At 47.3% G+C, this 12,500-nt stretch overlaps 1 protein-coding gene across 23 annotated transcripts in view; it reads left to right on the top strand.

The window, feature by feature from the left end:
- The window catches only part of herc1 (HECT and RLD domain containing E3 ubiquitin protein ligase family member 1), a 224,307-nt gene that overhangs the window by 37,857 nt on the left and 173,950 nt on the right, over positions 1–12,500 (top strand). For all 23 annotated transcript variants that reach the window (XM_071388533.1, XM_071388556.1, XM_071388555.1 and 20 more), the window contains exon 14: positions 11,044–11,169. In XM_071388533.1, coding sequence (XP_071244634.1) covers positions 11,044–11,169 — 126 coding nt within the window. The remainder of the gene's footprint in view (positions 1–11,043; positions 11,170–12,500) is intronic.

The raw sequence follows: 12,500 nt of genomic DNA, 5'->3' as shown, positions 1-12,500 counted from the left end.
TGGACTCTGGATATGTGAAGCAACGAGGCACAATCTGTTGACTGACTGGTCTGAATTTGACTACTTGCCAGGTCCCTGACCCGTTGGGGTTTGTCCCTGAGTCAAACCCAGTGTCGCTGTGTTTTGGTTGTCAGGCTGGGATTGAGATGGATAGTCAAGCTGTTACCTCCTCTCATTGTGGGTTTTGGTTGTCAGGCTGGGATTGAGATGGATAGTCAAGCTGTTACCTCCTCTCATTGTGGGTTTTGGTTGTCAGGCTGGGATTGAGATGGATAGTCAAGCTGTTACCTCCTCTCATTGTGGGTTTTGGTTGTCAGGCTGGGATTGAGATGGATAGTCAAGCTGTTACCTCCTCTCATTGTGGGTTTTGGTTGTCAGGCTGGGATTGAGATGGATAGTCAAGCTGTTACCTCCTCTCATTGTGGGTTTTGGTTGTCAGGCTGGGATTGAGATGGATAGTCAAGCTGTTACCTCCTCTCATTGTGGGTTTTGGTTGTCAGGCTGGGATTGAGATGGATAGTCAAGCTGTTACCTCCTCTCATTGTGGGTTTTGGTTGTCAGGCTGGGATTGAGATGGATAGTCAAGCTGTTACCTCCTCTCATTGTGGGTTTTGGTTGTCAGGCTGGGATTGAGATGGATAGTCAAGCTGTTACCTCCTCTCATTGTGTGTTTTGGTTGTCAGGCTGGGATTGAGATGGATAGTCAAGCTGTTACCTCCTCTCATTGTGTGTTTTGGTTGTCAGGCTGGGATTGAGATGGATAGTCAAGCTGTTACCTCCTCTCATTGTGGGTTTTGGTTGTCAGGCTGGGATTGAGATGGATAGTCAAGCTGTTACCTCCTCTCATTGTGGGTTTTGGTTGTCAGGCTGGGATTGAGATGGATAGTCAAGCTGTTACCTCCTCTCATTGTGTGTTTTGGTTGTCAGGCTGGGATTGAGATGGATAGTCAAGCTGTTACCTCCTCTCATTGTGTGTTTTGGTTGTCAGGCTGGGATTGAGATGGATAGTCAAGCTGTTACCTCCTCTCATTGTGGGTTTTGGTTGTCAGGCTGGGATTGAGATGGATAGTCAAGCTGTTACCTCCTCTCATTGTGGGTTTTGGTTGTCAGGCTGGGATTGAGATGGATAGTCAAGCTGTTACCTCCTCTCATTGTGTGTTTTGGTTGTCAGGCTGGGATTGAGATGGATAGTCAAGCTGTTACCTCCTCTCATTGTGTGTTTTGGTTGTCAGGCTGGGATTGAGATGGATAGTCAAGCTGTTACCTCCTCTCATTGTGGGTTTTGGTTGTCAGGCTGGGATTGAGATGGATAGTCAAGCTGTTACCTCCTCTCATTGTGTGTTTTGGTTGTCAGGCTGGGATTGAGATGGATAGTCAAGCTGTTACCTCCTCTCATTGTGGGTTTTGGTTGTCAGGCTGGGATTGAGATGGATAGTCAAGCTGTTACCTCCTCTCATTGTGTGTTTTGGTTGTCAGGCTGGGATTGAGATGGATAGTCAAGCTGTTACCTCCTCTCATTGTGTGTTTTGGTTGTCAGGCTGGGATTGAGATGGATAGTCAAGCTGTTACCTCCTCTCATTGTGTGTTTTGGTTGTCAGGCTGGGATTGAGATGGATAGTCAAGCTGTTACCTCCTCTCATTGTGTGTTTTGGTTGTCAGGCTGGGATTGAGATGGATAGTCAAGCTGTTACCTCCTCTCATTGTGGGTTTTGGTTGTCAGGCTGGGATTGAGATGGATAGTCAAGCTGTTACCTCCTCTCATTGTGTGTTTTGGTTGTCAGGCTGGGATTGAGATGGATAGTCAAGCTGTTACCTCCTCTCATTGTGTGTTTTGGTTGTCAGGCTGGGATTGAGATGGATAGTCAAGCTGTTACCTCCTCTCATTGTGGGTTTTGGTTGTCAGGCTGGGATTGAGATGGATAGTCAAGCTGTTACCTCCTCTCATTGTGGGTTTTGGTTGTCAGGCTGGGATTGAGATGGATAGTCAAGCTGTTACCTCCTCTCATTGTGTGTTTTGGTTGTCAGGCTGGGATTGAGATGGATAGTCAAGCTGTTACCTCCTCTCATTGTGGGTTTTGGTTGTCAGGCTGGGATTGAGATGGATAGTCAAGCTGTTACCTCCTCTCATTGTGGGTTTTGGTTGTCAGGCTGGGATTGAGATGGATAGTCAAGCTGTTACCTCCTCTCATTGTGTGTTTTGGTTGTCAGGCTGGGATTGAGATGGATAGTCAAGCTGTTACCTCCTCTCATTGTGGGTTTTGGTTGTCAGGCTGGGATTGAGATGGATAGTCAAGCTGTTACCTCCTCTCATTGTGTGTTTTGGTTGTCAGGCTGGGATTGAGATGGATAGTCAAGCTGTTACCTCCTCTCATTGTGGGTTTTGGTTGTCAGGCTGGGATTGAGATGGATAGTCAAGCTGTTACCTCCTCTCATTGTGTGTTTTGGTTGTCAGGCTGGGATTGAGATGGATAGTCAAGCTGTTACCTCCTCTCATTGTGGGTTTTGGTTGTCAGGCTGGGATTGAGATGGATAGTCAAGCTGTTACCTCCTCTCATTGTGTGTTTTGGTTGTCAGGCTGGGATTGAGATGGATAGTCAAGCTGTTACCTCCTCTCATTGTGTGTTTTGGTTGTCAGGCTGGGATTGAGATGGATAGTCAAGCTGTTACCTCCTCTCATTGTGTGTTTTGGTTGTCAGGCTGGGATTGAGATGGATAGTCAAGCTGTTACCTCCTCTCATTGTGGGTTTTGGTTGTCAGGCTGGGATTGAGATGGATAGTCAAGCTGTTACCTCCTCTCATTGTGGGTTTTGGTTGTCAGGCTGGGATTGAGATGGATAGTCAAGCTGTTACCTCCTCTCATTGTGGGTTTTGGTTGTCAGGCTGGGATTGAGATGGATAGTCAAGCTGTTACCTCCTCTCATTGTGTGTTTTGGTTGTCAGGCTGGGATTGAGATGGATAGTCAAGCTGTTACCTCCTCTCATTGTGGGTTTTGGTTGTCAGGCTGGGATTGAGATGGATAGTCAAGCTGTTACCTCCTCTCATTGTGTGTTTTGGTTGTCAGGCTGGGATTGAGATGGATAGTCAAGCTGTTACCTCCTCTCATTGTGGGTTTTGGTTGTCAGGCTGGGATTGAGATGGATAGTCAAGCTGTTACCTCCTCTCATTGTGGGTTTTGGTTGTCAGGCTGGGATTGAGATGGATAGTCAAGCTGTTACCTCCTCTCATTGTGGGTTTTGGTTGTCAGGCTGGGATTGAGATGGATAGTCAAGCTGTTACCTCCTCTCATTGTGTGTTTTGGTTGTCAGGCTGGGATTGAGATGGATAGTCAAGCTGTTACCTCCTCTCATTGTGGGTTTTGGTTGTCAGGCTGGGATTGAGATGGATAGTCAAGCTGTTACCTCCTCTCATTGTGGGTTTTGGTTGTCAGGCTGGGATTGAGATGGATAGTCAAGCTGTTACCTCCTCTCATTGTGGGTTTTGGTTGTCAGGCTGGGATTGAGATGGATAGTCAAGCTGTTACCTCCTCTCATTGTGGGTTTTGGTTGTCAGGCTGGGATTGAGATGGATAGTCAAGCTGTTACCTCCTCTCATTGTGGGTTTTGGTTGTCAGGCTGGGATTGAGATGGATAGTCAAGCTGTTACCTCCTCTCATTGTGGGTTTTGGTTGTCAGGCTGGGATTGAGATGGATAGTCAAGCTGTTACCTCCTCTCATTGTGGGTTTTGGTTGTCAGGCTGGGATTGAGATGGATAGTCAAGCTGTTACCTCCTCTCATTGTGTGTTTTGGTTGTCAGGCTGGGATTGAGATGGATAGTCAAGCTGTTACCTCCTCTCATTGTGTGTTTTGGTTGTCAGGCTGGGATTGAGATGGATAGTCAAGCTGTTACCTCCTCTCATTGTGGGTTTTGGTTGTCAGGCTGGGATTGAGATGGATAGTCAAGCTGTTACCTCCTCTCATTGTGTGTTTTGGTTGTCAGGCTGGGATTGAGATGGATAGTCAAGCTGTTACCTCCTCTCATTGTGTGTTTTGGTTGTCAGGCTGGGATTGAGATGGATAGTCAAGCTGTTACCTCCTCTCATTGTGGGTTTTGGTTGTCAGGCTGGGATTGAGATGGATAGTCAAGCTGTTACCTCCTCTCATTGTGGGTTTTGGTTGTCAGGCTGGGATTGAGATGGATAGTCAAGCTGTTACCTCCTCTCATTGTGTGTTTTGGTTGTCAGGCTGGGATTGAGATGGATAGTCAAGCTGTTACCTCCTCTCATTGTGTGTTTTGGTTGTCAGGCTGGGATTGAGATGGATAGTCAAGCTGTTACCTCCTCTCATTGTGGGTTTTGGTTGTCAGGCTGGGATTGAGATGGATAGTCAAGCTGTTACCTCCTCTCATTGTGTGTTTTGGTTGTCAGGCTGGGATTGAGATGGATAGTCAAGCTGTTACCTCCTCTCATTGTGTGTTTTGGTTGTCAGGCTGGGATTGAGATGGATAGTCAAGCTGTTACCTCCTCTCATTGTGGGTTTTGGTTGTCAGGCTGGGATTGAGATGGATAGTCAAGCTGTTACCTCCTCTCATTGTGGGTTTTGGTTGTCAGGCTGGGATTGAGATGGATAGTCAAGCTGTTACCTCCTCTCATTGTGGGTTTTGGTTGTCAGGCTGGGATTGAGATGGATAGTCAAGCTGTTACCTCCTCTCATTGTGTGTTTTGGTTGTCAGGCTGGGATTGAGATGGATAGTCAAGCTGTTACCTCCTCTCATTGTGGGTTTTGGTTGTCAGGCTGGGATTGAGATGGATAGTCAAGCTGTTACCTCCTCTCATTGTGTGTTTTGGTTGTCAGGCTGGGATTGAGATGGATAGTCAAGCTGTTACCTCCTCTCATTGTGGGTTTTGGTTGTCAGGCTGGGATTGAGATGGATAGTCAAGCTGTTACCTCCTCTCATTGTGGGTTTTGGTTGTCAGGCTGGGATTGAGATGGATAGTCAAGCTGTTACCTCCTCTCATTGTGGGTTTTGGTTGTCAGGCTGGGATTGAGATGGATAGTCAAGCTGTTACCTCCTCTCATTGTGGGTTTTGGTTGTCAGGCTGGGATTGAGATGGATAGTCAAGCTGTTACCTCCTCTCATTGTGGGTTTTGGTTGTCAGGCTGGGATTGAGATGGATAGTCAAGCTGTTACCTCCTCTCATTGTGGGTTTTGGTTGTCAGGCTGGGATTGAGATGGATAGTCAAGCTGTTACCTCCTCTCATTGTGGGTTTTGGTTGTCAGGCTGGGATTGAGATGGATAGTCAAGCTGTTACCTCCTCTCATTGTGGGTTTTGGTTGTCAGGCTGGGATTGAGATGGATAGTCAAGCTGTTACCTCCTCTCATTGTGGGTTTTGGTTGTCAAGCATCTCTGTGTAACCAGGCTGTGTTTGAGACACTGTCTGTTGGGGCCACTATGCTGTTACCTCCTCTGATTGTCTCTGTGTTGTCGGGCTCTAACACTGTGTTGCGTTGTCAGGCTCTAACACTGTGTTGTGTTGTCAGGCTCTAACACTGTGTATCTGGGTTGTCAGGCTCTAACACTGTGTTGCGTTGTCAGGCTCTAACACTGTGTTGTGTTGTCGGGCTCTAACACTGTGTTGTGTTGTCAGGCTCTAACACTGTGTATCTGGGTTGTCAGGCTCTAACGCTGTGTTGTGTTGTCGGGCTCTAACACTGTGTTGTGTTGTCAGGGTCTAACACTGTGTTGTGTTGTCAGGCTCTAACACTGTGTTGTGTTGTCGGGCTCTAACACTGTGTTGTGTTGTCGAGCTCTAACACTGTGTTGTGTTGTCGGGCTCTAACACTGTGTTGTGTTGTCAGGGTCTAACACTGTGTTGTGTTGTCAGGCTCTAACACTGTGTTGTGTTGTCGGGCTCTAACACTGTGTTGTGTTGTCGAGCTCTAACACTGTGTTGTGTTGTCAGGCTCTAACATTGTCTCTCTGTGTTGTCAGGCTCTAACACTGTGTTGTCAGGCTCTAACACTGTGTTGTGTTGTCAGGCTCTAACACTGTGTATCTGGGTTGTCAGGCTCTAACGCTGTGTTGTGTTGTCGGGCTCTAACACTGTGTTGTGTTGTCAGGGTCTAACACTGTGTTGTGTTGTCAGGCTCTAACACTGTGTTGTGTTGTCGGGCTCTAACACTGTGTTGTGTTGTCGAGCTCTAACACTGTGTTGTGTTGTCGGGCTCTAACACTGTGTTGTGTTGTCAGGGTCTAACACTGTGTTGTGTTGTCAGGCTCTAACACTGTGTTGTGTTGTCGGGCTCTAACACTGTGTTGTGTTGTCGAGCTCTAACACTGTGTTGTGTTGTCAGGCTCTAACATTGTCTCTCTGTGTTGTCAGGCTCTAACACTGTGTTGTCAGGCTCTAACACTGTGTTGTGTTGTCAGGCTCTAACACTGTGTATCTGGGTTGTCAGGCTCTAACGCTGTGTTGTGTTGTCGGGCTCTAACACTGTGTTGTGTTGTCAGGGTCTAACACTGTGTTGTGTTGTCAGGCTCTAACACTGTGTTGTGTTGTCGGGCTCTAACACTGTGTTGTGTTGTCGAGCTCTAACACTGTGTTGTGTTGTCGGGCTCTAACACTGTGTTGTGTTGTCGGGCTCTAACACTGTGTTGTGTTGTCAGGCTCTAACACTGTGTTGTGTTGTCAGGCTCTAACACTGTGTATCTGGGTTGTCAGGCTCTAACGCTGTGTTGTGTTGTCGGGCTCTAACACTGTGTATCTGGGTTGTCAGGCTCTAACGCTGTGTTGTGTTGTCGGGCTCTAACACTGTGTTGTGTTGTCGGGCTCTAACACTGTGTTGTGTTGTCGGGCTCTAACGCTGTGTTGTGTTGTCAGGCTCTAACACTGTGTTGTGTTGTCGGGCTCTAACACTGTGTTGTCGGGCTCTAACGCTGTGTTGTGTTGTCGGGCTCTAACACTGTGTTGTGTTGTCGGGCTCTAACACTGTGTTGTGTTGTCAGGCTCTAACGCTGTGTTGTGTTGTCGGGCTCTAACACTGTGTTGTGTTGTCGGGCTCTAACACTGTGTTGTGTTGTCGGGCTCTAACGCTGTGTTGTGTTGTCGGGCTCTAACACTGTGTTGTGTTGTCGGGCTCTAACACTGTGTTGTGTTGTCGGGCTCTAACGCTGTGTTGTGTTGTCGGGCTCTAACACTGTGTTGTGTTGTCGGGCTCTAACACTGTGTTGTGTTGTCGGGCTCTAACACTGTGTCTCTGTGTTGTCGGGCTCTAACGCTGTGTTGTGTTGTCAGGCTCTAACACTGTGTTGTGTTGTCGGGCTCTAACACTGTGTTGTGTTGTCGGGCTCTAACACTGTGTTGTGTTGTCAGGCTCTAACACTGTGTTGTGTTGTCGGGCTCTAACACTGTGTTGTGTTGTCAGGCTCTAACACTGTGTTGTGTTGTCAGGCTCTAACACTGTGTTGTGTTGTCGGGCTCTAACACTGTGTTGTGTTGTCGGGCTCTAACACTGTGTTGTCGGGCTCTAACACTGTGTTGTGTTGTCGGGCTCTAACACTGTGTTGTGTTGTCAGGCTCTAACACTGTGTTGTGTTGTCGGGCTCTAACACTGTGTTGTGTTGTCAGGCTCTAACACTGTGTTGTGTTGTCAGGCTCTAACACTGTGTTGTGTTGTCGGGCTCTAACACTGTGTTGTGTTGTCGGGCTCTAACACTGTGTTGTGTTGTCGGGCTCTAACACTGTGTTGTGTTGTCGGGCTCTAACACTGTGTTGTGTTGTCGGGCTCTAACACTGTGTCTCTGTGTTGTCGGGCTCTAACACTGTGTTGTGTTGTCGGGCTCTAACACTGTGTTGTGTTGTCGGGCTCTAACACTGTGTTGTGTTGTCGGGCTCTAACGCTGTGTTGTGTTGTCGGGCTCTAACGCTGTGTTGTCGGGCTCTAACACTGTGTTGTGTTGTCGGGCTCTAACGCTGTGTTGTGTTGTCGGGCTCTAACGCTGTGTTGTGTTGTCAGGCTCTAACACTGTGTTGTGTTGTCAGGCTCTAACGTTGTGTTGTCGGACTCTAACGCTGTGTTGTGTTGTCGGGCTCTAACACTGTGTTGTGTTGTCGGGCTCTAACACTGTGTTGTGTTGTCGGGCTCTAACGTTGTGTTGTTGGACTCTAACGCTGTGTTGTGTTGTCGGGCTCTAATGCTGTGTTGTGTTGTCGGGCTCAAACACTGTGTTGTGTTGTCGGGCTCTAACACTGTGTTGTGTTGTCGGGCTCTAACACTGTGTCTCTGTGTTGTCGGGCTCTAACACTGTGTTGTCAGGCTCTAACACTGTGTTGTGTTGTCAGGCTCTAACACTGTGTTGTGTTGTCAGGCTCTAACGTTGTGTTGTCGGACTCTAACGCTGTGTTGTGTTGTCGGGCTCTAACACTGTGTTGTGTTGTCGGGCTCTAACACTGTGTTGTGTTGTCGGGCTCTAACGTTGTGTTGTCGGACTCTAACGCTGTGTTGTGTTGTCGGGCTCTAATGCTGTGTTGTGTTGTCGGGCTCAAACGCTGTGTTGTGTTGTCGGGCTCTAACACTGTGTTGTGTTGTCGGGCTCTAACACTGTGTCTCTGTGTTGTCGGGCTCTAACACTGTGTTGTCAGGCTCTAACACTGTGTCTCTGTGTTGTCAGGCTCTAACACTGTGTTGTGTTGTCAGGCTCTAACACTGTGTTGTGTTGTCGGGCTCTAACACTGTGTTGTCAGGCTCTAACACTGTGTTGTGTTGTCGAGCTCTAACACTGTGTTGTGTTGTCGGGCTCTAACACTGTGTCTCTGTGTTGTCGGGCTCTAACACTGTGTTGTGTTGTCAGGGTCTAACACTGTGTCTCTGTGTTGTCAGGCTCTAACACTGTGTTGTGTTGTCAGGGTCTAACACTGTGTCTCTGTGTTGTCAGGCTCTAACACTGTGTTGTGTTGTCGGGCTCTAACACTGTGTCTCTGTGTTGTCGGGCTCTAACACTGTGTCTCTGTGTTGTCGGGCTCTAACGCTGTGTTGTGTTGTCGGGCTCTAACACTGTGTTGTGTTGTCGGGCTCTAACACTGTGTTGTGTTGTCGGGCTCTAACACTGTGTGTCTGTGTTGTCGGGCTCTAACGCTGTGTTGTGTTGTCAGGCTCTAACACTGTGTTGTGTTGTCGGGCTCTAACACTGTGTTGTCGGGCTCTAACACTGTGTTGTGTTGTCAGGCTCTAACACTGTGTTGTGTTGTCGGGCTCTAACACTGTGTTGTGTTGTCAGGCTCTAACACTGTGTTGTGTTGTCAGGCTCTAACACTGTGTTGTGTTGTCGGGCTCTAACACTGTGTTGTGTTGTCGGGCTCTAACACTGTGTTGTCGGGCTCTAACACTGTGTTGTGTTGTCGGGCTCTAACACTGTGTTGTCGGGCTCTAACACTGTGTTGTGTTGTCAGGCTCTAACACTGTGTTGTGTTGTCGGGCTCTAACACTGTGTTGTGTTGTCGGGCTCTAACACTGTGTTGTGTTGTCAGGCTCTAACACTGTGTTGTGTTGTCGGGCTCTAACACTGTGTTGTGTTGTCGGGCTCTAACACTGTGTTGTGTTGTCGGGCTCTAACACTGTGTTGTGTTGTCGGGCTCTAACACTGTGTTGTGTTGTCGGGCTCTAACACTGTGTCTCTGTGTTGTCGGGCTCTAACACTGTGTTGTGTTGTCGGGCTCTAACACTGTGTTGTGTTGTCGGGCTCTAACACTGTGTTGTGTTGTCGGGCTCTAACGCTGTGTTGTGTTGTCGGGCTCTAACGCTGTGTTGTCGGGCTCTAACACTGTGTTGTGTTGTCGGGCTCTAACGCTGTGTTGTGTTGTCGGGCTCTAACGCTGTGTTGTGTTGTCAGGCTCTAACACTGTGTTGTGTTGTCAGGCTCTAACGTTGTGTTGTCGGACTCTAACGCTGTGTTGTGTTGTCGGGCTCTAACACTGTGTTGTGTTGTCGGGCTCTAACACTGTGTTGTGTTGTCGGGCTCTAACGTTGTGTTGTCGGACTCTAACGCTGTGTTGTGTTGTCGGGCTCTAATGCTGTGTTGTGTTGTCGGGCTCAAACACTGTGTTGTGTTGTCGGGCTCTAACACTGTGTCTCTGTGTTGTCGGGCTCTAACACTGTGTCTCTGTGTTGTCGGGCTCTAACACTGTGTTGTCAGGCTCTAACACTGTGTCTCTGTGTTGTCAGGCTCTAACACTGTGTTGTGTTGTCAGGCTCTAACACTGTGTTGTGTTGTCGGGCTCTAACACTGTGTTGTCAGGCTCTAACACTGTGTTGTGTTGTCGAGCTCTAACACTGTGTTGTGTTGTCAGGGTCTAACACTGTGTCTCTGTGTTGTCAGGCTCTAACACTGTGTTGTGTTGTCAGGGTCTAACACTGTGTCTCTGTGTTGTCAGGCTCTAACACTGTGTTGTGTTGTCGGGCTCTAACACTGTGTCTCTGTGTTGTCGGGCTCTAACACTGTGTCTCTGTGTTGTCGGGCTCTAACATTGTGTTGTGTTGTCAGGCTCTAACACTGTGTTGTGTTGTCGGGCTCTAACACTGTGTCTCTGTGTTGTCGGGCTCTAACATTGTGTTGTGTTGTCAGGCTCTAACACTGTGTTGTGTTGTCGGGCTCTAACACTGTGTCTCTGTGTTGTCAGGCTCTAACACTGTGTTGTCGGGCTCTAACACTGTGTTGTGTTGTCAGGCTCTAACGTTGTGTTGTCGGACTCTAACGCTGTGTTGTGTTGTCGGGCTCTAACACTGTGTCTCTGTGTTGTCGGGCTCTAACACTGTGTCTCTGTGTTGTCGGGCTCTAACATTGTGTTGTGTTGTCAGACTCTAATGGTTTCCCTGTTGTGTTGTCAGGCTCTAACACTGTGTTGTCGGGCTCTAACACTGTGTCTCTGTGTTGTCGGGCTCTAACACTGTGTTGTGTTGTCAGACTCTAATGGTTTCCCTGTTGTGTTGTCAGGCTCTAACACTGTGTCTCTGTGTTGTCGGGCTCTAACACTGTGTTGTGTTGACCCATCTCTGTGTTTTCTCTAGGCTGTGATTGAGACTCTGTCTGTGGGGGCCACTATGCTGTTACCTCCTCTGAGAGAGAGGATGGAGCTTCTCCACTCCCTGCTGCCCCAGGGACCTGACAGATGGGAGAGTCTGTCTAAAGGACAGGTATAGTACATAGATGTATAGTACATAGATGTATAGTACATAGATGTATAGTACATAGATGTATAGTACATTTTTTATTTTATTTATTTTTATTTTACCGTTATTTTACCAGGTAAGTTGACTGAGAACACGTTCTCATTTGCAGCAACGACCTGGGGAATAGTTACAGGGGAGAGGAGGGGGATGAATGAGCCAATTGTAAACTGGGGATTATTAGGTGACCGTGATGGTTGAGGGCCAGATTGGGAATTTAGCCAGGACACCGGGGTTAACACCCCTACTCTTACGATAAGTGCCATGGGATCTTTAATGACCTCAGAGAGTCAGGACACCCGTTTAACGTCCCATCCGAAAGACGGCACCCTACACAGAGCAGTGTCCCCAATCACTGCCCTGGGGCATTGGGATCTTTTGTTTAGACCAGAGGAAAGAGTGCCTCCTACTGGCCCTCCAACACCACTTCTCCCATCCAGGGACTGACCAGGACCAACCCTGCTTAGCTTCAGAAGCAAGCCAGCAGTGGTATGCAGGGTGGTATGCTATACATAGATGTATGGTACATAGATGTATGGTACATAGATGTATGGTACATAGATGTATAGTACATAGATGTATAGTACATAGATGTATAGTACATAGATGTATTGCACGTTGGTCTGAACAACGCCATTTATCTGTGACTATATCAATAAGGCCCTAGTTCTATGTAATCAATAAGGCCCTAGTTCTATTTAGTCAATAAGGCCCTAGTTCTATTTAATCAATAAGGCCCTAGTTCTATTTAGTCAATACGGCCCTACTTCTATGTAATCAATAAGACCCTAGTTCTATTTAATCAATAAGACCCTAGTTCTATTTAATCAATAAGGCCCTAGTTCTATTTAATCAATAAGGCCCTAGTTCTATGTAATCAATAAGGCCCTAGTTCTATGTAATCAATAAGGCCCTAGTTCTATTTAGTCAATAAGGCCCTAGTTCTATTTAGTCAATAAGGCCCTAGTTCTATTTAGTCAATAAGGCCCTAGTTCTATGTAATCAATAAGGCCCTAGTTCTATGTAATCAATAAGGCCCTAGATCTATTTAATCAATAAGGCCCTAGTTCTATGTAATCAATAAGGCCCTAGTTCTATTTAATCAATAAGACCCTAGTTCTATTTAGTCAATAAGGCCCTAGTTCTATTTAATCAATAAGGCCCTAGTTCTATGTAATCAATAAGGCCCTAGTTCTATGTAATCAATAAGGCCCTAGTTCTATGTAATCAATAAGGCCCTAGTTCTATTTAATCAATAAGGCCCTAGTTCTATTTAATCAATAAGGCCCTAGTTCTAT

This window comes from Salvelinus alpinus, unplaced genomic scaffold (assembly GCF_045679555.1).
Source record: "Salvelinus alpinus unplaced genomic scaffold, SLU_Salpinus.1 scaffold_42, whole genome shotgun sequence".
NCBI lineage: Eukaryota > Metazoa > Chordata > Actinopteri > Salmoniformes > Salmonidae > Salvelinus > Salvelinus alpinus.
This window is presented reverse-complemented; position numbering and strand designations above follow the sequence as displayed.